Genomic DNA, 27,995 nt, shown 5'->3' on the forward strand with positions numbered 1-27,995 from the left:
ATGGAGTAATTGGTCCATTGCTCTGTTTGCCATTCTCAGCCTTTACATCTTCTATCCCTTCTCTCTAGGCTGAATTTTCCTCCACTGAACTGGACGGATGACATTGGGGCAAAGACTGATCTTGTCACCTCAAACCCAAGCATCTTAATGAATAAGTATGTGCTGTGATTTTCTTTATATGATATAGAACTGCATATAAACAATGGATATTTATTGATCTGTATTATTATGCATGTGAGGCCTTGAAATGGCAAAAAATTATGGTTCCCAAAACTATCAATAGGCTACATTTTAACCTTTACAGCTCGTCAGTTGAGAAGATATTGTAAATAGTGTCCCTACAATTATTACTCTCACTCAAAGATTTCGCAGAGTCTTCCCTCCCATAATGCATACCACACCCTTTGAGTGTGGTATGGATCTTAAAGAGGTACAAGAAAAAAAAAAAGTGAGGCCCCAGGAAATCTATACAAGACCCTTAATCTGAGCATGCAGCTTGGTTGGCCAGGAAATGGAGGGAATAAACATATGGCCCTCCTTCCTAAACCATACCAGGAGACATGCCCTCAAAATGGTGGGTGACAATGGCGGCTGGTGTTTTTTTGTCTGGGGGCAGCAAGCAACCACCCCCCCGCGGCACCTCAACACCCCCCAGCTGTTTGTCGGTCCACCGGCACTTACCCAATCGGCGGGCACATCGGGGATCATCAGGCACATTGGGCAGGGGGACAGGCTTTGGCAGGCATCTTGCAGCGTCTTCCGCGTCCTTCTGAGATCACGGCGGCTTCTGCCGTGCATCTCCTCCCCTCCTCCTAGGCGTCCAATGCGTCTAACCTTTCAGCCAATCGGGAAACGGGTAACAGACCCACACTTCCTGATTGGCGGAGAGGCGATTCAGTGTTAGAAAAGCAAATATTTGCTTTTTTAACACATCTGGGTGGACTCTGAGACCATCCTATTTTAAGCCTATTAGAGCCTATGGCTCTAATCAGGTGCCTCAAAAAAAAAAAAAACACCCCCGCCGGGCACCGGAATAGAGGGTGACAGCAGCAGCCATGGATAGATTCATGTAATGCATGAATCTATCCATTATGCATATAGAGGGGTGGCAAAGGATAGAGGCCGCCCCTGGTGGGTGCCATGCCTGCAAAGTGCCCTGTCCCCACGTTGATGATGACAAGGTCCTCTTCCCTAAAACTCTCAGTGGTTGAGGGAGTCTGTGGGTAGGGGGCTTATCAGAATTTGGAAGGCCCCTTTAACAATAAAGGGGCACCCAGATACCACCCCCCCCCCCCCCCCATGTGAATGAGTAGGGGATACATAGTACCCCTACTCATTTGCAAAAAAAAATAAGTGCAACCTAGAAAAAAGGATACCAAAACATCTGACAAGTCCTTTATTAAAAAAAAAAAGTCCAGCATTGTAAATCCATTATCAATCACATCATCCAGCGATGCAAATCAACCTCAATCAGGGTGCCTGATGGCCAACGACCTGCCAAAAGAAAACAAATGCTGCCACTCAGACATGTCCCACTTTTTTTGCTTGTCACCCACCAAATGGAAAGTCTGGTGGGTGACAACTGTTATATACAAGGAGTTGGGGTCTCCGGTGATGTCAATGACCATACAACATTACACTATACATAGAGTACATGGTCAATGAAATCACTGGGATCCTGCCCCTTTGCTTACATTGTCAGGGATTCCCGGCTATGTAAGTGAATTGAGCCAGCAAAGTCGCTGGTTGTTACAGAAAATCTGTAAGGTGACCTTACACTGGACCCCCTCACCCCCCCCCCCAGTCCCACTGTACTATAGTCCCGCTATCCTGCTCTGTCAGGAACTGGAACGCCAATTCACTGGTCGAGGGATTTAAAATCACCTTGGCTTAATCTCCTTTCCGTACCTCTCAGCATGTATGGACAAGAGGCATTTTAATTGGTCAGCATCATCAAATTGACAGCACTGACCAATCAGAATCCATCTAGCTCATCCTGTCAGCGCTGCGAGGAGAGGAGAGAATGCCAGGAGGATTGCAAATGGTGAAGTGCCATTCCGGTCCCTGGCAGAGCAGGATTGCGGGACCACATTACAGCGGGACCAGAGGGGGATGGGGGGGTCCAGCGTACGGTCACCTTACAAATTTTCTGTAAAGGTGAACTTACACTTTAAGGACTGTGCCTGTACCCACCAGTGTCCTTAAAGTGATACTAAAAGTCTCGATTTTGTCTTTTTGTTTTTTGAAAAATAAACATTTCATACTTACCTGCTCTGTGTAATGGTTTTTCACAGAGCAGCTCCAATTCTCCTCTTCTCAGGTCCCCCGCCGGTGCTCCTGGCCCCTCCCTCTTGGCCCCTCCCTCTCACCGAGTGCTCCCACAACAAGCAACTTGCTACGGGGGCACCCGAGCCAAGCCGCTGCCCTGTGTGTCCATTCAGACAGGGAGAGGGAGGCTAGGACCTGCCCCCTCTCTCCTCATTGGTCCACTGACTTTTGAGCCAATGGCACCCGCTGTGTGTCCCAGCCAATGAGGAGGGAGATTCCAGGACAACCGATTCTGTCGTGCACATCGCTGGATTTAGAGGGGGCTCAGGTAAGAATTAGGGGGGCTGCTGCACACTGAAGGTTTTTTATCTTAATGCATAGAATGCATTAACCTCTTCCTATCCACGCTATAGCCGAATGACGGCTACAGCGTGGACCTACATTGCCGGAAGGCCGTCAATAGACGTCCTCCCCTTTGCACGCTCCCCATGCGCGCCTCACAGGGGGTCAATGAGACTCGGCTGATTACAGATCGGAGTAAGGGGCTGATCCCGGCCCCTAACCACGTGATCAGCTGTCAGCCAATGACAGCTGATCACGTCATGTAAACAGAAGATCGGTAATCGTTTTTTTTCTCCTCACGCTGACAGCATGAGGAGAAAAAAAAAGCAGATCACCGGCTTCTGTGTAAGGGACATTGGTCCCAAAGAGGAAGAGGCACAGCCACCTCATCTGTGCCCACCAGTGCCGCCTGCCAGTGCCCACAGTGCATATCAGTGCCCACCAATCAGTGCCCACCAGTGTATATCAGTGCCACCTATCAGTGCCCACGAGTGCCATCTATCAATGCCCAACAGTGGTGCCAATCAATGCCCCATCAGTGCCACCTAGCAGTGCTGCCTATCAGTGTTACCTACCAGTGCCCATCAATGCCACCCATCAGTGACCATCATTGCCACCTGTAGAAGAGAACAAGAAGACCTGGACAGCCGCACACCGGAATGGATAAATCCGTCTTTTCAAAGCTATGAGTAAGCACTTGGTGTAAGTGTGAAACGCGTCAACTATTTTTGTACCACCCCACAGTCATGTTTTGTGTACCCCATGATCCTGTATTTTGAATAAAAAGATGGATTTATCCATTCCGGTGTGCGGCTGTCCAGGTCTTCTTGTTCTCTTCTACTTGCATCAGCATTTAGGCAGCACCTGGGGCTCTTCTCTTCCTGGAGGTAATGAGACACAAGCATCCCACATCATCTCGTTTAATTTCTGGACCATCACTGCCACCTATCAGTGCCCATCAGTGCCACCTATCAGTGCCACCAATTAGTGCCCTTCAGTGCCACCTACCAAAGCCCTTAAGTGCCGCCCATCAGTGCCCATCAGTGCCACCCATCAGTGCCACCTCTCAGTAATACCTGTCAGTGCTCACCAGTGCCACCTCTCAGTGCCACCTCTCAGTGACACCTATCAGTGCCCACCAGTGCCGCCTATCAGTGGCCATCAATGCAGCCTATCAGTGCAGCTTCATCAGCGTACATCAATGAAGGAGAAAAATTACCTTTTTTTGCAAAATTTTATAACAAAATATAAATCTGTTTTGTATTTTTTTTTCAAAGTTTTCGGTCTTTTTTCAATTTTTTAACAAAACATAAACCAAGAGGCGATCAAATACCACCAAAAGAAAGCTCTGTTTGTGGGAAAGAAAATAGTAAAAAAAATTCATTTGTGTACAGTGTTGTATGACCGCGCAATTGTCATATAAAAGAGTGACAGCGCTGAAAGCTGAAAATTGGTCTGGTCGGGGGGGGGGGTGTTTAAGTGCCCGGTAAGCAAGAGGTTAAGATAAAAAAAAAAACTTCTGCCTTTACAAGCACTTTAACAACAGGTGGCTGTCATATATGATAGTGTTAGTAATACTGCTATTTATAGATGACGTTCGGCTCTTGCTGTACGAGTTCATGTTCACTGTTTGCCCAAATGCCAAAGTTCAGTCCAAAACATGAGCTTATTCCTATTAATTAGTTCCCACGATCAACAGCTCCATCTGACAGCCAAAATACGGCATGCTTTTCTGAAATATTTCAATGGAAAAAAAACATTCCACTAGATAGAGCCGACGATAACAAGCTTTACTCTGTTAGAGACATTATAGCCAAAATCCATGCAGCATGTGCAAATGTGCTTGACATTCATCCAACTAATATTTTATAAATAGTCTCCTTAGCCATATACCGCAAACCGCCGTCATTGCACGTCGGTACTTTTTTATATAATTTTTTTTTTTATTATTATTATTGCATTTAAGTGTAAATTTGAGATCTGAGGTCTTTTTGACCCCCCCAGATCTCACATTAAAGTGGTCCTGTCATGCTTTTTTTTCTATTACAAGGGATGTTTACATTCCTTGTAATAGGAAAAAAAATGACCCAATTTTTTTTTTTTTTAAAAAAGGACAGTGTAAAAATAAAAACATTAAAAAGTAAAATAAATAGGAAAAAAAAAAATTTCAAGTGCCCCGTCCCGCCGAGCTTGTGCACAGAAGCAAACTCATATGTAATTTGCGCCCGCTAGGGATGAGCTTCGTGTTCGAGTCGAACCCATGTTCGACTCGAACATCGGCTGTTCGATCGTTCGCCGAATTGCGAACGTTATGGGCCGTTCGCGCTAAATTCGTGTGGCGCGTCACGGCCCATAATTCACTGCGGCATCGCAGTGCATTGCTGGCTGATGATTGGCCAAGCATGCACTATGACCCGCATGCTTGGCCAATCACAGCGCTGTCAGTAGAGAGAGCTGTAATTGGCCAAAGCCAGGGTGGCTTTGGCCAATTATGGCTCAGGGGATTTAGTACACACCCCACACTATATAAGGCCGCCTGCACGGCGGCCCTGTGTAGTGTGTGTTCCGGTGTGCTGAGAGATAGAGAGAGAGAGAGACAGTGTCATTTGATTTGAGTTAGATAGATTAGGCAGAACAGTCAGTCAGTTAGCTGCACTTACAGTGTATTGTGTATATATATGCATCCCAGGTGTTGCATATATATATATACACTGTATTCAGTTTAGCTAGATCTGTTCCTGTTATCTTCTATCTAGACTATTTACATTTAATGCAGTGCGTCCTGCTCACAGTGTTCAGCTAGATCCGTTCCTGTTAAATTCCTACTGACCGGCAGGCTTGTCTGGTTACAGTATATAAAGCTACCTGAAGAAAATTACAGGTGTTCTATTTGATCCTATTAGTACCACGGTCAGGCAGCTAGACTATTTACATTTAGTACAGTGCGTCCTGCTCACAGTGTTCAGCTAGATCCGTTCCTGTTATCTTCCTACTGACAGGCAGGCTTGTCTGGTTACAGTATATAAAGCTACCTGAAGAAAATTACAGGTGTTCTATTTGATCCTATTAGTACCACGGTCAGGCAGCTAGACTATTTACATTTAGTACAGTGCGTCCTGCTCACAGTGTACAGCTAGATCCGTTCCTGTTATCTTCCTACTGACAGGCAGGCTTGTCTGGTTACAGTATATAAAGCTACCTGAAGAAAATTACAGGTGTTCTATTTGATCCTATTAGTACCACGGTCAGGCAGCTAGACTATTTACATTTAGTACAGTGCGTCCTGCTCACAGTGTACAGCTAGATCCGTTCCTGTTATCTTCCTACTGACAGGCAGGCTTGTCTGGTTACAGTATATAAAGCTACCTGAAGAAAATTACAGGTGTTCTATTTGATCCTATTAGTACCACGGTCAGGCAGCTAGACTATTTACATTTAGTACAGTGCGTCCTGCTCACAGTGTACAGCTAGATCCGTTCCTGTTATCTTCCTAATGACAGGCAGGCTTGTCTGGTTACAGTATATAAAGCTACCTGAAGAAAATTACAGGTGTTCTATTTGATCCTATTAGTACCACGGTCAGGCAGCTAGACTATTTACATTTAGTACAGTGCGTCCTGCTCACAGTGTTCAGCTAGATCCGTTCCTCTTATCTTCCTACTGACAGGCAGGCTTGTCTGGTTACAGTATATAAAGCTACTTGAAGAAAATTACAGGTGTTCTATCCCAGCTTAGTGCAGCTACAGGCCATTAGTATGTCTGGAAGGCCAAGAAGGAGAGGCAGACAGTCACAAGCCAATAAGAGAGGGCAAGCAGGCTCTGTGTCTAGTGCTGGTCGTGGAGACGGTGCATCCTCATCAGCACGTGGCCATGGGACACGCTTGGCCTTTTTTTCGGCAGCTGGCCATGTTGAGCCGCAACATGCGGAAGACTTGGTCGAGTGGATGACCAAGCCGTCCTCATCCTCCTCATCCTCTCTCACCCATGCCCAGGGTGCTTTGTCTGGCAAAGCAGCGGCCTCTTCCCTCAGCTCAATGTCATCAGTGACTCCTTCCCTAGCTCCACCATGTCCTCATGAGGATTCCCTCGAACTGTTTGACCACAGTGTTGGGTACATGCTCCAGGAGGATGCCCAGCGTTTGGAAGGCTCTGATGACGATACTGAGCTCGATGAAGGCAGTAACATGAGCGCGGACAGAGGGGGTGCCCAAGAAGGACAGCAATCTGGCAGTCATGCTCCCCCTGCTGCAGCATACTGCCAGGTTTGCTCCAGTGATGAGGAGGGAGGGGATGATGAGGTCACTGACTCAACGTGGGTGCCTGATAGGAGAGAGGAGGAGGAGGAGGAGGAGGAGGAGGAGGAGGAGGAGGAGGCGGCAGCACATCACCAACGAGGCAGGATGCCCTCCAGGGGCCAGCCTAAGGGCAGCACATTGACTGCATCACACCCCAAAGCTCCACATGTGCAGGGCGCTGCAGTCTCTGCGCGTTATTCAAAAAGTTCTTTGGTGTGGGCCTTTTTTGAGACGAGTGCATCAGATCGCACCGCTGCTATTTGCAACATATGTCTCAAGCGTATCTCGCGTGGCCAAAATATCTCCCGCTTGGGTACCACATGCTTGACCAGACATATGTTGACCTGCCATGCAGTTCGTTGGCAAGCGTATCTAAAAGACCCACACCAAAGAACAAAGAGGATCTCTCCTTGCTCCTCATCAGCTGAGATTTCCAACCCCACTAGACCTTCAGTCCTCTCTGAGACCTGCAGTGAGAGGAATGAAGGTGTAGAATTAGGTGTGTCACAGCCAAGTACTTGTGGGCAATCTGCTTTTGGTACACCGACGTCAGATTGTACCAGGCAAATTTCCCTGCCCCAGCTGCTGCACCGCCGAAAGAAGTTTGCTCCCAGCCATCCACATGCCCAGCGGTTGAATGCTAGCTTGGCAAAATTGCTAGCACTTCAACTGCTGCCTTTTCAGTTGGTAGACTCTGCCCCCTTCCGTGAGTTTGTGGAATGTGCGGTTCCTCAGTGGCAGGTACCCAAACGCCACTTTTTCTCACGGAAGGCGATTCCGGCTCTCTACCGGCATGTGGAAGGCAATGTCCATGCCTCGCTGGACAGGGCGGTCAGCGGTAAGGTGCATATTACCGCTGACTCATGGTCCAGCAGGCATGGACAGGGACGTTACCTAAGTTTCACGGCGCATTGGGTGACTCTGCTGGCAGCTGGGAAGGATGCAGGACAAGGTGCAGTAGTGTTGGAGGTTGTTCCGCCACCACGCCTCCAAAATGCTGATTGTGACACACCTCTCTCCTCCACCCCCTCCTCTTCTTCTTCCTCCATGGCCTCTTCCTCGGAACCAGCGGTGCTCCGTAGGCGTTCAAGGGGCTACGCAAGTACGCAGGCCAAAAGATGCCATGCGGTGCTTGAGCTGGTGTGCTTGGGGGACAGGAGCCACACTGGGGCAGAGGTTCTGTCAGCTCTGCAGGGGCAGGTTCAGAGGTGGTTGACGCCACGCCAACTTAAGGCAGGAATGGTGGTTTGCGACAATGGCACCAACCTCCTCTCTGCCCTCCGACAGGGACAAATGACCCATGTGCCCTGTTTGGCTCACGTCCTTAACTTGGTGGTGCAGCGGTTCTTGGGCAGGTACCCGGGCTTACAGGATGTCCTGAGGCAGGCCAGGAAAGTCTGTGTGCATTTCCGCCGGTCATATAATGCCAGTGCTCGGCTGACGGACCTCCAAAAGGAGTTTAACCTGCCCAAGAACCGCCTAATCTGTGACATGCCCACCAGGTGGAACTCAACGTTGGCCATGCTGCAGCGGCTGCACACGCAGCAGAGGGCCATAAATGAGTACCTGTGCGACTATGGCACCAGGACAGGGTCAGGGGAGCTTGGTTTTTTTTCCCCACGCCAGTGGGCCATGATCAGGGATGCATGCACTGTCCTGTCACCATTCGAGGAGGCCACGAGGATGGTGAGCAGTGACAGTGCATGCATCAGTGACACTGTCCCCCTTGTCCACCTGTTGGAGCACACGCTGCGTGGAATAATGGACAGGGCACTTGAGGCAGAACAGAGGCAGGAAGAGGAGGACTTCCTTAGCTCTCAAGGCCCCCTTTATCCAGACAGTGTTCCTGCGTGCCCGCCGATCACACAGGAAGAGGACGAGGAGGAAGAGGAGGAGGAGGAAGATTGTGTCAGTATGGAGGTGGAGCCTGGCACTCAGCATCAGCAGCAGTCTTTAAGGGATCAGTCCCAAGAAACACATGGACTTGTACGTGGCTGGGAGGAGGTGGCTGCGGACCATGTCGTTCTTAGTGACCCAGAGGACTCCGGACCGAATGCCTCAGCAAACCTACGCTGCATGGCCTCCCTGATCCTGCAAAGCCTGCGTAAGGATCCTCGTATTCGTGGTATCAAGGAGAAGGACCAATACTGGCTGGCAACCCTCCTTGATCCACGTTACAAGGGTAAGGTTGCGGACCTTATCTTGCCATCGCAGAGGGAGCAGAGGATGAAACATCTTCGGGAGGCCTTGCAGAAAGGTCTGTGCAACGCGTTCCCAGAGACTGGGAGGTTACAAACTCCTGTTTCTGGACAACGTGTTGCTGAGGCTTCGGTCAGTCAAAGAAGGAGCGGTGGAGAAGGTGGCCGTCTGACCGATGCGTTCAGACAATTTTTTGGTCCGCAGCCCCAAGGTATGATCGGTTCCAGCAACCATCGCCAGCGTCTGTTTTACATGGTGCAGGAATACCTAGGGGCAAGATCAGACTTGGACACCTTTCCCACCGAAAATCCTCTGGGTTACTGGGTCTTGAGGATGGATCACTGGCCAGAGCTTGCACAGTATGCAATTGAGCTACTGGCCTGTCCTGCATCCAGCGTTCTTTCGGAACGCACATTCAGTGCTGCTGGAGGCGTGGTAACCGATCACAGGGTGCGTCTGTCCACCGACTCGGTCGATCGGCTGACCTTCATAAAAATGAATGAGTCTTGGATCACCACCAGCTACCAAGCACCTGATGCTGATGTAACCGAATAATTTTTTTTGAAATCTCAGATCCCTTCAAAGACTGCCTATGCTGATGCTGAGTGACTATCCCTGAGTAATTATCCTCTTCCTCCTCAATCATCACGCTGATAGCTTGTTGCAGTGTTGTGGCACCAGCACCAGTGCCTAAGGCCCAATTTTTCTGCCCCTGTCTAACAGGGGCGTGTAATTACAATTTTTGATGCAATACTTTGCAGCAGGGCTCGTTCCTGCGTTCCAACTAGAGTGTCTGTGAGGGGTTGCAGTGTTGTGGCACCAGCACCAGTGCCTAAGGCCCAATTTTTCTGCCCCTGTCTAACAGGGGCGTGTAATTACAATTTTTGAAGCAATAATTTGCAGCAGGGCTCGTTCCTGCGTTCCAACTAGAGTGTCTGTGAGGGGTTGCAGTGTTGTGGCACCAGCACCAGTGCCTAAGGCCCAATTTTTCTGCCCCTGTCTAACAGGGGCGTGTAATTACAATTTTTGAAGCAATAATTTGCAGCAGGGCTCGTTCCTGCGTTCCAACTAGAGTGTCTGTGAGGGGTTGCAGTGTTGTGGCACCAGCACCAGTGCCTAAGGCCTAATTTTTCAGCTCCTGTTCAACAGGGGCATGTAATTACAATTCTTGATCTAATATTTCACAGCAGGGCCCTGTGAGGGCTTACAGTGTTGTGGCCACAGCAACACCTAAGGCCCAAATTTCTGCTGAGTATATAGGGCAGGACCCTACTTTCAAACATCTAACTTACAAACGACTCCTACTTGCAAACGGAAGGAGACAACAGGAAGTGAGATGAAATCTACCCCTAGGAAGGGAAATTCTCTCCTGTAAGAGTTAATATGGGAAAACAAGTTCTCCTTTCCACTGATGCTTTCCAATCCTTGTTCCACAAAAAAACCCAAATTTTCAAAAAACATTTTTCATTGGGACAAAAAAGTGAGGTGAAATCTTCTGAAGAGGAGGAAAGACAGCAAAACAAATGTCACAGGGGTGATAACCCTTCCCTATGTTTTCCAAAAAGCTTAGAAAAGATTTTTTGGCTGGAGCTAAACACGTTAAAAATGTTCAAAATTACAAACAGATTCTACTTAACAACAAACCTACAGTCCCTGTCTTGTTTGCACCGCCTGTATACTGCTGTTCAGAGTATATAGGGCCTGGTGGCCCCACACCTTTCCTTATTTTAATTTGGGTGCGGGGTTCCCCTTAATATCCATACAAGACCCAAAGGGACTGGTAATGGACTGGGGGGTACCCATGCCGTTTGTCTCACTGATTTTCATCCATATTGCCATGACCCGACATGACATTAAACCCGCAAGCAGTTTTAAATGAGATTTTTTCCTTTAAAAATGACATTTGGTGCAGGGACTGTTCTAAACATGGGAAACACGCGTCACTTTACAGGCATACTATAGACACCCCCCAGGTACGATATTTAAAGGAATATTTCACTTTTTTTTTTTTACTTTAAGCATCATTAAAATCACTGCTCCCGAAAAAACGGCCGTTTTTAAAAGTTTTTTTTGCATTGATACATGTCCCCTGGGGTAGGACCCGGGTCCCCAAACCCTTTTTAGGACAATACCATGCAAATTAGCCTTTAAAATGAGCACTTTTGATTTCGAACGTTCGAGTCCCATAGACGTCAATGGGGTTCTAACGTTCGTGCGAACTTTCGGTCCGTTCGCGGGTTCTGGTGCGAACCGAACCGGGGGGTGTTCGGCTCATCCCTAGCGCCCGCATATGAAAACGGTGTTCGAACCACGCAAGTGAGGTATCGCAGCGTTCGTTAGAGCGAGAGCAATAATTCTAGCAAAAGAACTCCTCAGTAACTCAAAACTGGTAACCGGTAGAAATTTTTAAATGTCGCCTATGGAGATTTTTAAGGGTGAAAGTTTGTCGCTATTCCACGAGCGGGCGCAATTTTTGAAGCGTGACATTTTCAATTTACTCGGTGTAACATTATCTTTCACAATATTAAAAAAAAAAAAATTGGGATAACTTTACTGTTGTCTTATTTTTTATTCAAAAAAGTGTATTTTTTCCAAAAAAAAACTTGTGCTTGTAAGACCGCTGCGCAAATACTGTGTGACAGAAAGTATTGCAACGACTGCCATTTTATTCTCTAGGGTGTCTGAAAAAATGTGTGTATATATATATGTATATATATATATATATATATATATATATACACACTGTATAATGTTTGGGGGTTCTAAGTAATTTTCTAGCAAAAAAAAAATAATTTTATTCCAATCTAATTTTATTGTAAATTATTATAAAGACATTAACAAGTTCAAACATGAACAAATTCATACATATATAGATAGCATATTCATTTCATCACACAGATTATGGATACATTTTTACACATCTGCCAAAACACTAAAAGGGAAGGGGTAAAACCCCCCCCGCCCCAAAAAAACAAAAAAAAAAGTAAATAAAAAAAAAGGGGAAAAAAATAGATAAATGGGGGGGGTGAATGGCAACAAATAAGCGTCCTATATTGAAACCTTACTTATCGCATCCATAGTCCTTACTTTCTTTCCCTAGAGGCTTTCTAGTTTCTTGTTGTTTCCCTGTACATCCTCCAAAAAAAAAAAAAAAAGATTTTAACTGATGATCAATGGTTTTAAACAACAAGTTTGAAAAATAGGCCTGGTCCTTATTAATATGTATGTATAGCCAACATTTTTTTTTTTGCCGTGGGAAAAATAGGGAAAGGTTAAAACTTTCAAAGATTTTTTTTTTTTTCTGTGTGTGTGTGCCATTGGAGAAATTTCCCTTCACTTCCTGTTACAGAGATGTGACAGGAAGTGAGGCTGAAATCTCCAAAAATTGAGGGGAGTCTGCCACTTAGACAGTGGAACATTTGTTCCCCACTGGAAGATTTGCTCAAACCTCTTCTTCTGAGGACAACTCTAAAATATTGGATTTCCCTCATTTTCTTTCTTAGTGACAAAATTGTTTTGGGGTAATTTTCCCCAGCAGGGACACCAACAGCAAAAAAAAAAAATACCCGACAGAGGGTCTGTCCATTCCCTGCTGGATTCAAAGAAAAGGTTTTGCCTGTCTTGTGAGTTGATAACTTTCTGCTCTCTCTGCCTGTGCTGTGCATGATTCCCAGCTATCCTGAAGACTAGTGTTGGGCGAATGGTTCGGCCAGAGCATTAGTTCGGGCCGAACATTGGCTGTTGAGCCTCGTTCAGGTAACCCCCGAATCTGCAGGGTGTTCACTCCGCCGAATGCCCTGCAATACACTGCGTGCTACACAATGCATTCTGCGTCCTGATTGGAAAAAGCTTTGCCCAATCAGGGCGCAGTACAAGCTGCTTGTTAAGGACCGAGCCTCTTTCTGAGATTTGTTGTTTACAAGTTAAAAACATTTTTTTTGCTAGAAAATTACTTAGAACCCCCAAACATTATACATTTTTTTTCTAACACCCTAGAGAATAAAATGGAGGTCGTTGCAATACTTTCTATCACACCGTTTTTGCGCAGCGGTCTTACAAGTGCACTTTTTTTTGGGAAAAATACACTTTTTTGAATTAAAAAAATAAGACAACAGTAAAGTTAGCCCAATTTTTTTTATATATTGTGAAAGATAATGTTACGCCGAGTAAATTGATACCCAACATGTCACGCTTCAAAATTGCGCCCGCTCGTGGAATGGCGACAAACTTTTACCCTTAAAAATCTCCATAGGCGACGTTTAAACAATTCTACAGGTTACATGTTTTGAGTTACAGAGGAGGTCTAGGGCTAAAATTATTGCTCCCGTTCAACCGATCACGGCGATACCTCACATGTGTGGTTTGAACACCGTTTTCATATCCGGGTGATACTCACATATGCATTCGCTTCTGCACGCAAGCTTGTCGGGACGGGGAGTGTTTAAATTTTTTTTTATTACTCTTATTTATTTTACCTTTTATTTTTTATTTTTTCACTGTTTTTAAAAAAAAAAAAAATTGTTATACTTTTATTCCTATTACAAGGAATGTAAACATCCCTTGTAATAGAAAAAAGCATGACAGGTCCTCTTAAATGTGAGATCTGGGTTCAAAAAGATCTCATATTTAAAATAAAATGCAATAAAAAATAAATTAAAAAAATTATCATTTAAAAAAATGAAAAAAAATGGCCCTTTAAGAGCTATGGGCGGAAGTGACGTTTTGACGTGGCCTTGGGCCCTCTCCTGCCGCTGATAAAAGTGATCTCGCGGTGAATCCACCGCAGAGACCACTTTTATCTTACACCGGACCGCTCACTGAAAAAGAGGATACCGGGGTTATGGTAGCTAGCTGCTGCCATAACAACGATATCCTCCTTCAAACAGTCGACGTACAACAACGGTGGGCGGTCCGGAAGTGGTTAAGGAGCAGGGCCGGGAAGCCAGCCACGGCGTCCTTAACCACTTCAGCCCCGGAAGGATTTACCCCCTTCCTGACCAGAGCACTTTTTACAATTTGGCACTGCGTCGCTTTAACTGATAATTGCACGGTCATGCAATGCTGTACCCAAATGAAATTTGTGTCCTTTTGTTCCCACAAATAGAGATTTCTTTTGATGGTATTTGATGACCTCTGCGGTTTTCATTTTTTGTGCTATAAACAGAAAAAGACCGAAAATTTTGAAAAAAAACAATATTTTCTACTTTTTGTTATAAAAAAAATCCAACAAACTCAATTTTATTCATGTCTTTGGTAAAAAAAATGTCAATAAGCGTATATTTATTGGTTTGCGCAAAAGTTATAGCGTCTACAAACTAGGGTACATTTTCTGTAATTTACACAGCTTTTAGTTTATGACTGCCTATGTCATTTCATGAGGTGCTAAAATGGCAGGGCAGTACAAACCCCCCCCAAATGACCCAATTTTGGAAAGTAGACACCCCAAGGAAATTGCTGAGAGGCATGTTGAGCCCATTGAATATTATTTTTTTTGTCCCAAGTGATTGAATAATGACAAAAAAAAAAGTTGTCACTAAATGATATATTGCTCACACAGGCCATGGGCATATGTGGAATTGCACCTCAAAATACATTTAGCTGCTTCTCCTGAGTACGGGGATACCACACGTGTGGGACTTTTTGGGAGCCTAGCCGCGTACGGGGCCCCGAAAACCAATCACCGCCTTCAGGATTTCTAAGGGCGTAAATTTTTGATTTCACTCCTCACTACCTATCACAGTTTTGAAGGCCATAAAATGCCAGGACAGTTCAACCCCCACCAAATGACCCCATTTTGAAAAGTAGACACCTCAAGCTATTTGCTGAGAGGCATGTCGAGTCCATGGAATATTTTATATTTTGCCACAAGTTGCGGGAAAACGACAAACTTTTTAAATTTTTTTGCACAAAGTTGTCACTAAATGATATATTGCTCAAACATGCCATGGGCATATGTGGAATTACACCCCAAAATACATTTAGCTGCTTCTCCTGAGTATGGCGATACCACATGTGTGGGACTTTTTGGGAGCCTAGCCGCGTACGGGGCCCCGAAAACCAATCACCGCCTTCAGGATTTCTAAGGGCGTAAATTTTTGATTTTACTCCTCATTGCCTATTAGAGTTTCCAAGGCCATAAAATGCCAAGATGGCACAAACCCCCCCCCAAATGACCCCATTTTGGAAAGTCGACACCCCAAGCTATTTGCTGAGAGGCATGGTGAGTATTTTGCAGCTCTCATTTGTTTTTGAAAATGAAGAAAGAAAAGAAAAATGTATTTTTTTTTTTTCAATTTTCAAAACTTTGTGACAAAAAAAAGCGAGGTCTGCAAAATACTCACCATTAGGGATGAGCTTCGTGTTCGAGTCGAACCCATGTTCGACTCGAACATCGGCTGTTCGATCGTTCGTAGAATTGCGAACGATATGGGCCGTTCGCGCCAAATTCGTGTGGCGCGTCACGGCCCATAATTCACTGCGGCATCGCAGTGCATTGCTGGCTGATGATTGGCCAAGCATGCACTATGACCCGCATGCTTGGCCAATCACAGCGCCGTCAGTAGAGAGAGCCGTAATTGGCCAAAGCCAAGGAGGCTTTGGCCAATTGTGGCTCAGGGGATTTAGTACACGCCCCACACTATATAAGGCCGCCTGCACGGCGGCCCTGTGTAGTGTGTGTTCCGGCGTTCATTGAGGGAGAGAGAGAGACAGACAGTGTCATTTGATTTGAGTTAGATAGATTAGGCAGAACAGTCAGTCAGTTAGCTGCACTTACAGTGTATTGTGTATATATATGCATCCCAGGTGTTGCATATATATATATACACTGTATTCAGTTTAGCTAGAGCCGTTCTTGTTATCTTCCTACTGACAGGCAGGCTTGTCTTGTTACAGTATTTACAGCTACCTGAAGAAAATTACTGGTGTTCCTTTGATCCTATTAGTACCACAGTCAGGCAGCTAGACTATTTACAGTTAGTGCAGTGCGTCCTGCTCACAGTGTTCCGCTAGATCCGTTCCTGTTATCTTCTTACTGACAGGCAGGCTTGTCTTGTTACAGTATTTACAGCTACCTGAAGAAAATTACTGGTGTTCTTTTGATCCTATTAGTACCACAGTCAGGCAGCTAGACTATTTACAGTTAGTGCAGTGCGTCCTGCTCACAGTGTTCCGCTAGATCCGTTCCTGTTATCTTCTTACTGACAGGCAGGCTTGTCTTGTTACAGTATTTACAGCTACCTGAAGAAAATTACTGGTGTTCTTTTGATCCTATTAGTACCACAGTCAGGCAGCTAGACTATTTACAGTTAGTGCAGTGCGTCCTGCTCACAGTGTTCAGCTAAACGTACAAGTTAGTGGGGTGCGTCCTGCTCACAGTGTTCAGCTAAACCTACAAGTTAGTGTGGTGCGTCCACCTCACAGTGTTCAGCTAAACCTACAAGTTAGTGCAGTGCGTCCTGCTCACAGTGTTCAGCTAGATCCGTTCCTGTTATCTTCCTACTGACAGGCAGGCTTGTCTTGTTACAGTATATACAGCTACCTGAAGAAAATTACTGGTCTTCTTTTGATCCTATTAGTACCACAGTCAGGCAGCTAGACTATTTACAGTTAGTGCAGTGCGTCCTGCTCACAGTGTTCAGCTAAACCTACAAAAGTTAGTGGGGTGCATCCTGCTCAGTGTTCAGCTAAACCTTCAAGTTAGTGCGGTGCGTCCTGCTCACAGTGTTCAGCTAGATCCGTTCCTGTTATCTTCTTACTGACAGGCAGGCTTGTCTTGTTACAGTATATACAGCTACCTGAAGAAAATTACTGGTGTTCTTTTGATCCTATTAGTACCACAGTCAGGCAGCTAGACTATTTACAGTTAGTGCAGTGCGTCCTGCTCACAGTTTTCAGCTAAACCTACAAAAGTTAGTGGGGTGCGTCCTGCTCAGTGTTCAGCTAAACCTACAAGTTAGTGGGGTGCGTCCTGCTCACAGTGTTCAGCTAAACCTTCAAGTTAGTGCGGTGCGTCCTGCTCACAGTGTTCAGCTAAACCTACAAGTTAGTGGGGTGCGTCCTGCTCACAGTGTTCAGCTAAACCTACAAGTTAGTGTGGTGCGTCCACCTCACAGTGTTCAGCTAAACCTACAAGTTAGTGCAGTGCGTCCTGCTCACAGTGTTCAGCTAGATCCGTTCCTGTTATCTTCCTACTGACAGGCAGGCTTGTCTTGTTACAGTATATACAGCTACCTGAAGAAAATTACTGGTGTTCTTTTGATCCTATTAGTACCACAGTCAGGCAGCTAGACTATTTACAGTTAGTGCAGTGCGTCCTGCTCACAGTGTTCAGCTAAACCTACAAGTTAGTGGGGTGCGTCCTGCTCACAGTGTTCAGCTAAACCTACAAGTTAGTGTGGTGCGTCCACCTCACAGTGTTCAGCTAAACCTACAAGTTAGTGCAGTGCGTCCTGCTCACAGTGTTCAGCTAGATCCGTTCCTGTTATCTTCTTACTGACAGGCAGGCTTGTCTTGTTACAGTATATACAGCTACCTGAAGAAAATTAATGGTGTTCTTTTGATCCTATTAGTACCACAGTCAGGCAGCTAGACTATTTACAGTTAGTGCAGTGCGTCCTGCTCACAGTGTTCAGCTAAACCTACAAGTTAGTGGGGTGCGTCCTGCTCACAGTGTTCAGCTAAACCTACAAGTTAGTGGGGTTCGTCCTGCTCACAGTGTTCAGCTAAACCTACAAGTTAGTGGGGTGCGTCCTGCTCACAGTGTTCAGCTAAACCTACAAGTTAGTGGGGTGCGTCCTGCTCACAGTGTTCAGCTAAACCTACAAGTTAGTGTGGTGCGTCCACCTCACAGTGTTCAGCTAAACCTACAAGTTAGTGTGGTGCGTCCACCTCACAGTGTTCAGCTAAACCTACAAGTTAGTGGGGTGCGTCCACCTCACAGTGTTCAGCTAAAGCTACCTGTAGAAGGTTGGTGGTGTTCTCATACTACAGGCAGGCAGTTGATTTTGCTAGCTGCAGTATCAGTACATATATATATATATATATATATATATATATATATATATACATATCCCAGCTTAGTGCAGCTACAGGCCATTAGTATGTCTGGAAGGCCAAGAAGGAGAGGCAGACAGTCACAAGCCAATAAGAGAGGGCAAGCAGGCTCTGTGTCTAGTGCTGGTCATGGAGACGGTGCATCCTCATCAGCATGTGGCCGTGGGACACGCTTGGGCTTTTTTTCGGCAGCTGGTCGTGTTGAGCCACAACATGCGGAAGACTTGGTCGAGTGGATGACCAAGCCGTCCTCATCCTCCTCATCCTCTCTCACCCATGCCCAGGGTACTTTGTCTGGCAAAGCAGCGGCCTCTTCCCTCGGCTCAATGTCATCAGTGACTCCTTCCCTAGCCCCACCATGTCCTCCTGAGGAGTCCCTCGAACTGTTTGACCACAGTGTTGGGTACATGCTCCAGGAGGATGCCCAGCGTTTGTAAGGCTCTGATGATGATACTGAGCTCGATGAAGGCAGTAACATGAGCGCAGACAGAGGGGGTGCCCAAGAAGGACAGCAATCTGGCAGTCATGCTCCCCTTGCTGCAGCATACTGCCAGGTTTGCTTCAGTGATGAGGAGGGAGGGGATGATGAGGTCACTGACTCAACGTGGGTGCCTGATAGGAGAGAGGAGGAGGAGGAGGAGGCGGCACATCACCAACGAGGCAGGATGCCCTCCAGGGGCCAGCCTAAGGGCAGCACATTGACTGCATCACACCCCAAAGCTCCACATGTGCAGGGCGCTGCAGTCTCTGCGCATTATTCAAAAAGTTCTTTGGTGTGGGCCTTTTTTGAGACGAGTGCATCAGATCGCACCGCTGCTATTTGCAACATATGTCTCAAGCGTATCTCGCGTGGCCAAAACATCTCCCGCTTGGGTACCACATGCTTGACCAGACATATGTTGACCTGCCATGCAGTTCGTTGGCAAGCGTATCTAAAAGACCCACACCAAAGAACAAAGAGGACCTCTCCTTGCTCCTCATCAGCTGAGATCTCCAACCCCACTATACCTTCAGTCCTCTCTGAGACCTGCACTGAGAGGAATGAAGGTGTAGAATTAGGTGTGTCACAGCCAAGTACTTGTGGGCAATCTGCTTTTGGTACACCGACGTCAGATTGTACCAGGCAAATTTCCCTGCCCCAGCTGCTGCACCGCCGAAAGAAGTTTGCTCCCAGCCATCCACATGCGCAGCGGTTGAATGCTAGCTTGGCAAAATTGCTAGAACTTCAACTGCTGCCTTTTCAGTTGGTAGACTCTGCCCCCTTCCGTGAGTTTGTGGAATGTGCGGTTCCTCAGTGGCAGGTACCTAAACGCCACTTTTTCTCACGGAAGGCGATTCCGGCTCTCTACCGGCATGTGGAAGGCAATGTCCATGCCTCGCTGGACAGGGCGGTCAGCGGTAAGGTGCATATTACCGCTGACTCATGGTCCAGCAGGCATGGACAGGGACGTTACCTAAGTTTCACGGCGCATTGGGTGACTCTGCTGGCAGCTGGGAAGGATGCAGGACAAGGTGCAGTAGTGTTGGAGGTTGTTCCGCCACCACGCCTCCAAAATGCTGATTGTGACACACCTCTCTCCTCCACCCCCTCCTCTTCTTCTTCCTCCATGGCCTCTTCCTCGGAACCAGCGGTGCTCCGTAGTCGTTCAAGGGGCTACGCAAGTACGCAGGCCAAAAGATGCCATGCGGTGCTTGAGCTGGTGTGCTTGGGGGACAGGAGACACACTGGGGCAGAGGTTCTGTCAGCTCTGCAGGGGCAGGTTCAGAGGTGGTTGACGCCACGCCAACTTAAGGCAGGAATGGTGGTTTGCGACAATGGCACCAACCTCCTCTCTGCCCTCCGACAGGGACAAATGACCCATGTGCCCTGTTTGGCTCACGTCCTTAACTTGGTGGTGCAGCGGTTCTTGGGCAGGTACCCGGGCTTACAGGATGTCCTGAGGCAGGCCAGGAAAGTCTGTGTGCATTTCCGCCGGTCATATAATGCCAGTGCTCGGCTGACGGACCTCCAAAAGGAGTTTAACCTGCCCAAGAACTGCCTAATCTGTGACATGCCCACCAGGTGGAACTCAACGTTGGCCATGCTGCAGCGGCTGCACACACAGCAGAGGGCCATCAATGAGTACCTGTGCGACTATGGCACCAGGACAGGGTCAGGGGAGCTTGTTTTTTTTTCCCCACGCCAGTGGGCTATGATCAGGGATGCATGCACTGTCCTGTCACCATTTGAGGAGGCCATGAGGATGGTGAGCAGTGACAGTGCATGCATCAGTGACACTGTCCCCCTTGTCCACCTGTTGGAGCACACGCTGCGTGGAATAATGGACAGGGCACTTGAGGCAGAACAGAGGCAGGAAGAGGAGGACTTCCTTAGCTCTCAAGGCCCCCTTTATCCAGACAGTGTTTCTGCATGCCCGCCGATCACACAGGAAGAGGACGAGGAGGAGGAGAAGGAGGAGGAAGATTGTGTCAGTATGGAGGTGGAGCCTGGCACTCAGCATCAGCAGCAGTCTTTAAGGGATCAGTCCCAAGAAACACATGGACTTGTACGTGGCTGGGAGGAGGTGGCTGCGGACCATGTCGTCCTTAGTGACCCAGAGGACTCCGGACCAAATGCCTCAGCAAACCTATGCTGCATGGCCTCCCTGATCCTGCAAAGCCTGTGTAAGGATCCTCGTATTCGTGGTATCAAGGAGAAGGACCAATACTGGCTGGCAACCCTCCTTGATCCACGTTACAAGGGTAAGGTTGCGGACCTTATCTTGCCATCGAGCAGAGGATGAAACATCTTCGGGAGGCCTTGCAGAAAGGTCTGTGCAACGCGTTCCCAGAGACTGGGAGGTTACAAACTCCTGTTTCTGGACAACGTGTTGCTGAGGCTTCGGTCAGTCAAAGAAGGAGCGTTGGAGAAGGTGGCCGTCTGACCGATGCGTTCAGACAATTTTTTGGTCCGCAGCCCCATCGCCAGCGTCTGTTTTACATGGTGCAGGAATACCTAGGGGCAAGATCAGACTTGGACACCTTTCCCACCGAAAATCCTCTGGGTTACTGGGTCTTGAGGATGGATCACTGGCCAGAGCTTGCACAGTATGCAATTGAGCTACTGGCCTGTCCTGCATCCAGCGTTCTTTCGGAACGCACATTCAGTGCTGCTGGAGGCTTTGTAACCGATCACAGGGTGCGTCTGTCCACCGACTCGGTCGATCGACTGACCTTCATAAAAATGAATCAGTCTTGGATCACCACCAGCTACCAAGCACCTGATGCTGATGTAACCGAATAATTTTTTTAAAAATCTCAGATCCCTTCAAAGACTGCCTATGCTGATGCTGAGTGACTATCCCTGAGTAATTATCCTCTTCCTCCTCAATCATCACGCTGATAGCTTGAAAGAACATTTTTGGTTCTGGGCGCCACCACCAATGCCTAAGGCACAATTTTTCAGCCCCTGTTTAACAGGGGCGTGTGATTACAATTTTTGATGCAATACTTTGCAGCAGGGCTCGTTCCTGCGTTCCAACTAGAGTGTCTGTGAGGGGTTGCAGTGTTGTGGCACCAGCACCAGTGCCTAAGGCCCAATTTTTCTGCCCCTGTTTAACAGGGGCGTGTAATTACAATTTTTGATGCAATACTTTTCAGCAGGGCTCGTTCCTGCGTTCCAACTAGAGTGTCTGTGAGGGGTTGCAGTGTTGTAGCACCAGCACCAGTGCCTAAGGCCCAATTTTTCTGCCCCTGTTTAACAGGGGTGTGTAATTACAATTTTTGATGCAATACTTTGCAGCAGGGCTCGTTCCTGCGTTCCAACTAGAGTGTCTGTGAGGGGTTGCAGTGTTGTGGCATCAGCACCACCACCACCACCACCACCAAAGGCCCAATTTTTCTGCCCCTGTTCAACAGGGGCATGTAATTACAATTCTTGATCTAATATTTCACAGCAGGGCCCATTTCTGCACCCACCAAGAGCGAGTGAGGACTTACAGTGTTGTGGCACCAGCACCACCACCACCAAAGGCCCAGTTTTTCTGCCCCTGTTCAACAGGGGCATGTAATTACAATTCTTGATCTAATATTTCACAGCAGGGCCCTGTGAGGGCTTACGTTGTTTTGGCCACAACAACACCTAAGGGCCAAATTTATTCTGAGTATATAGGGCAGGCCCCTACTTTCAAACATCTAACTTACAAACGACTCCTACTTGCAAACGGAAGGAGACAACAGGAAGTGAGATGAAATCTACCCCTAGGAAGGGAAATTCTCTCCTGTAAGAGTTAATATGGGAAAAACATTTCTCCTTTCCACTGATGCTTTCCAATCCTTGTTCCACAAAAAAAAACAAATTTTCAAAAAACATTTGTCATTGGGACAAAAAGTGAGGTGACATCTTCTAAAGAGGAGGAAAGACAGCAAAACAAATGTCACAGGGGTGATAACCCTTCCCTATGTTTTCCAAAAAGCTTAAAAAAGATTTTTTGGCTGGAGCTAAACACGTTAAAAATGTACCCGTTCAAAATGACAAACAGATTCTACTTAACAACAAACCTACAGTCCCTGTCTTGTTTGCACCGCCTGTATACTGCTGTTCAGAGTATATAGAGCCTTGTGGCCCCACACCTTTCCTTATTTTAATTTGGGTGCGGGGTTCCCCTTAATATCCATACAAGACCCAAAGGGCCTGGTAATGGACTGGGGGGTACCCATGCCGTTTGTCTCACTGATTTTCATCCATATTGCCAGGACCCGACATTACATTAAACCCGCAAGCAGTTTTAAATGAGATTTTTTCCTTTAAAAATGACATTTGGTGCAGGGACTGTTCTAAACACGGGAAACACGCGCCACTTTACAGGCATACTATAGACACCCCCCAGGTACGATATTTAAAGGAATATTTCACTTTTTTTTTTTACTTTAACCATCATTAAAATCACTGCTCCCGAAAAAACGGCCGTTTTTAAAAGTTTTTTTTGCATTGATACATGTCCCCTGGGGTAGGACCCGGGTCCCCAAATCCTTTTTAGGACAATACCATGCACTTTAGCCTTTAAAATGAGCACTTTTGATTTTGAACGTTCGAGTCCCATAGACGTCAATGGGGTTCTAACGTTCATGTGAATTTTCGGTCCGTTCGCAGGTTCTGGTGCGAACCGAACCGGGGGTGTTCGGCTCATCCCTACTCACCATACCTCTCAGCAAATAGCTTGGGGTGTCTACTTTCCAAAAGGGGTCATTTGGGGGGGGGGGGGTTGTGCCACCTGGGCATTCCATGGCCTCCGAAACTGTGATAGGCAGTGAGGAGTGAAATCCAAAATTTACACCCTTAGAAACCCTGAAGGCGGTGCTTGGTTTTTGGGGTCCCGTACGCGGCTAGGCTCCCAAAAAGTCTCACACATGTGGTATCCCCGTACTCAGGAGAAGCAGCAGAATGTATTTTGGGGTGTAATTTCACATATTCCCATGGCATGTTTGAGCAATATATCATTTAGTGACAACTTTGTGCAAAAAAAAGAAAATTTGTCTTTTTCCCGCAACTTGTGTCACAATATAAAATATTCCATAGACTCGACATGCCTCTCAGCAAATAGCTTGGGATGTCTACTTTCCAAAATGGGGTCATTTGGGGGGTTTTTAACTGTCCTGGCATTTTATGCACAACATTTAGATGCTTATGTCACACATCACCCATTCTTCTAACCACTTGAAGACAAAGCCCTTTCTCGGGGGGGTGATGGGGGGTGTAATGTGTGCCTGGTGTGTTTTACTGTGTGTGTGTAGTGTTTGTGCACTCACATCGATGTCTCCTCTTCTCGGCGCAGGAACGGAAAATACCGAGCCGAGGAGCGATGACATCACTTCTTCTGCCGCTGTTTACTAGCAGCAGCAGAGGAAGAATCTCATTTGTGGGGAGCGATTGCGAGGGGGTGGCCACGAATGAGTGGTCTCCCCCTCAGCCTGGATCGCTCCCCTAACGAAGCAGACCGCCCTGGGCACCATTGGGGGGGGGGGCGATGCACCCCCTGCCTGCAGGAGGCAGGTCACGTACCAGGTACGTGATTTTGCCTGCCTGTGCCATTCTGCCGCAGTATATCTGCGTTAGGCGGTCGGCAAGTGGTTAACAACGGATGAGTCATCAGCTGTCAATGGGCTTCCCCGCTGACAACATATTTAGGTTGAAAAAAGACACAAGTCCATCTAGTTCAACCAAAAAAAAATCATACAATCCCATATACACAATTCTTCACCCACAGTCGATCAAGAGGAAGGGGAAAAACCCCAGTAAGCATGATCCAATTTGCTACAGCAGGGAAAAAAAATCCTTCCTGATCCCCCAAGAGTCAATCGGATTTTCCATGAATCAACTTTACCTATAAATGTCAGTACCCAATTATATTATGTACATGTAGGAAAGAATCCAGGCCTTTCTTAAAGAAATCTACAGAGCTTCCCAGAACCACCTCTGGAGGGAGTCTATTCCACATTTTCACAGCTCTAATGCCGCGTACACACGATCGAAATTCGGCCAGCAAAAGACCAAGCTTTTGGTCGGAAAATGCGACCGTGTTTATGCTCCATCGGAGACGAATTCCAGCCAGCAAAAGATTGAGAGCATGTTCTCAATTTTTCGGTTGGAAAAAGTTCCTATCTGAAAATGCGATAGTCTGTAGAAATTCCGATGCGCAAAATTCCTACGCATGCTCGGAAACAATTTGACGCATGCTCAGAAGCATTGAACTTCATTTTCTCGGCTCGCCGTAGTGTTGTACCTCAACGCGGTCTTGACGGTCGAAAGTCCAGAGAACTTTTGTGTGACTGTGAGTATGAAAGACAAGCTTGATCGGAATCCCGTCGGAAAAGCCATCATATCTTTTTCCGACCAAAATCCCGATCGTGTGTACGCGGCATTACTGTGAAGAAACCTTTCCGTATTTGGAGATAAAATCTTTTTTGCGCTAGACGTAAAGAGTGTCCCCTTGTCCCCTGTGATGACCTTTAAGTGAATAACTCAAAACCAGGTTCTCGATATGGACCCCTTATGTATTTGAACATGTTGATCATAACCCCCCCTTAATCTCCTCTTCTCAAGAGAGAATAAATTCAGTTTCTCTAATCTTTCCTCATAGCTGAGCTCCTCCATACCTCTTATCAGTCTGATTGCCCTTCTCTGCACTTTCTCCAGTTCCCCGATATCCTTTTTGAGAACTGGAGCCCAAAACTGAACTGCATATTCCAGATGAGGTCTTACTAATGATTTGTACAGGGGGTCAAAATGATATCTCTCTCTCTGGAGTCCATACCACTCTTAATACAAGAAAGGACTTTGAACACTTGGGAAACCGCAGCTTGGCATTGCATGTTATTATTGAGCTTATGATCTACCAAAACCCCAGATCCTTCTCCACCATTGATTCCCCCTGTTGTACTCCCCCTAGTATGTATGATGCATATTCTTAGCCCCCAAGTGCATAACTTTACATTTATCAACATTAAACCTCATTTGCCACACAGTTGCCCAATTGGACAGTGCATTGAGGTTGGCTTGTAAATTGGAGACATCCTGTAAGGACATTATTCCACTGCATAGCTTGGTGTCATCTGCAAAGACAGAAATTGTACTTTTAATCCCAGACCCAATATCATTTATAATGCTATTAAAAAGTAAGGGTCCCAGCACTGAACCTTGGGGTACACCACTGATAACCTTAGACCATTCAGAGTAATGCCATGTACACACGACCAGACTTTCGAAGGACTGAATCACATCGGACTTTTCAATGGACTTTTGACGGACTTCCGACAGACTTCTGTCGAATCGGACTTGTCTACACACAATCACACCAAAGTCCAACGGATTCGAACGTGATGACGTACAACCGGACTAGAATAAGGAAGTTCATAGCCAGTAGCCAATAGCTGCCCTAGCGTTGGTTTTCGTCTGTCGGACTAGCATACAGACGAATGGATTTTTCGACTGGACTCAAATCCGTCAGAAAGATTTGAAACATGTTCTAAATCTAAAGTCCGTCACATTTGCGACAGAAAAGGTCCACTGCAGGTCCGATGAAGCCCACACAAGATCAAATTGTCCGACGGATTCATTCCGTCGGACAAGTTTGATCGAAAAGTCCGGCCGTGTGTATACGGCATAAGAATTATTAAAGGGGTTGTAAAGGTAATTTTTTTAATGTTTAAAAATAACAAACATGTTATACTTACCTTCACTGTGCAGCTCGTTCTGCACAGAGTGGCCCCGAACCTGCTTTTCTGGGGTCCCTCGGCGGCTGTTTCAGCTCCTCCCCGCAAGAACTATCCACCTTAATGCGAGCTCCCTCGCATGGTGGTTAGTTCTTGCGGGCGTGCTCCCGTGATACAGCCGGCGGCTATAGCCGCTCACTGTATCACTCGGCCCCGCGCCGCGTCATCGGATGTGATTGACAGCAGCGCGAGCCAATGGCTGCGCTGCTTTCAATCCATCCACTGCAGCCAATCAGCGACCAGGCTGAGCTGCAATAGAGATGACGGGAACAAGCAGCGGAGATTCGAGGTGTCAGGTAAGTAAAACGGGGGGGCTGGAGGCGGCGGTATTGTAAAAGTTTTTTCACCTTAATGCATATAATGCATTAAGGTGAAAACATTTTTACCTTTACAACCCCTTTAACCACTAGGGATGAGCTTCGAGTTCAAGTTGAACTCATGTTCGAGTCAAACATCGGCTGTTCGCCAGTTCGCCGAACAGCGAACAATTTGGGGTGCTTGCGGCAAATTCGAAAGCCGCAGAACACCCTTTAAAAATCCATGGGAGAAATCAAAAGTGCTAATTTTAAAGGCTTATATGAATGGTATTGTCATAAAAAGTGTTTGGGGACCTGGGTCCTGCCCCAGGGGACATGTATCAATGCAAAAAAAAGTTTTAAAAACATCCGTTTTTTCGGGAGCAGTGATTTTAATAATGCTTAGTGAAACAAAAAAAGTGTAATATTCCTTTAAATTTCGTACCTGGGGGGTGTCTGTAGCATGCCTGTAAAGGGGCGCATGTTTCCCATGTTTAGAACAGTCAGACAGCAAAATTACATTTCAAAGGAAAAAAAGTCATTTAAAACTACTCGCTGCTATTAATGAATTGCCGGTCCGAAAATACACATAAAAGTTCATTGATAAAAACGGCATGGGAACCCCCCACAGGGGAACCCCCGAACCAAAATTTAAAAAAAAATGACGTGGGGTCCCCCTAAATTCCATACCAGCCCTTCAGGTCTGGTGTTGATATTTAGGGGAACCCCGGCCAAAATTTTTTTAAAAATGGCGTGGTGTCCCCCCAAAAATCCATACCAGACCCTTATCCGAGCACGCAACCTGGCAGGCCGCAGGAAAAGAGGGGGGGACGAGAGACCCCCCCCTCCTTAACCGTACCAGGCCACATGCCCTCAACATTGGGAGGGTGCTTTGGGGCAGCCCCCCAAAACAACTTGTCCCCATGTTGATGGGGACAAGGGTCTCATCCCCACAACCCTTGCCCGGTGGTTGTGGGGGTCTGCGGGCAGGGGGCTTATCAGAATCTGGAAGCCCCCTTTAACAAGGGGACCCCCAGATCCCGCCCCCCCGTGTGAAATGATAAGGGGGTACTTTGTACCCCTACAATTTCACAGAAAAAGTGTCAAAAATGTTAAAAATGACAAGAGACAGTTTTTGACAATTCCTTTATTTAAATGCTTCTTCTTTCTTCTATCTTCCTTCAGTTCCTTCCTCCATCTTCTTCTTCTTCCAGACCTGAAGGGCCTGGTATGGAATTTAAGGGGACCCCCCACGTAATTTTTTTTTAAAAATTTTGGTTCGGGGTTCCCC

The 27,995-nt window shown here is 46.8% G+C and overlaps 1 protein-coding gene across 8 annotated transcripts in view; it reads left to right on the top strand.

The window, feature by feature from the left end:
- Nucleotides 1-27,995, top strand: part of LOC141133605 (alpha-2,8-sialyltransferase 8E-like) — a 344,333-nt gene that overhangs the window by 310,847 nt on the left and 5,491 nt on the right. For all 8 annotated transcript variants that reach the window (XM_073623078.1, XM_073623077.1, XM_073623076.1 and 5 more), the window contains one exon: nt 69-155. In XM_073623078.1, the coding sequence (XP_073479179.1) occupies nt 69-155 (87 nt within the window). The remainder of the gene's footprint in view (nt 1-68; nt 156-27,995) is intronic.

Source organism: Aquarana catesbeiana, linkage group LG03 (genome assembly GCF_042186555.1).
Source record: "Aquarana catesbeiana isolate 2022-GZ linkage group LG03, ASM4218655v1, whole genome shotgun sequence".
Classification (NCBI taxonomy): Eukaryota; Metazoa; Chordata; class Amphibia; order Anura; family Ranidae; genus Aquarana; species Aquarana catesbeiana.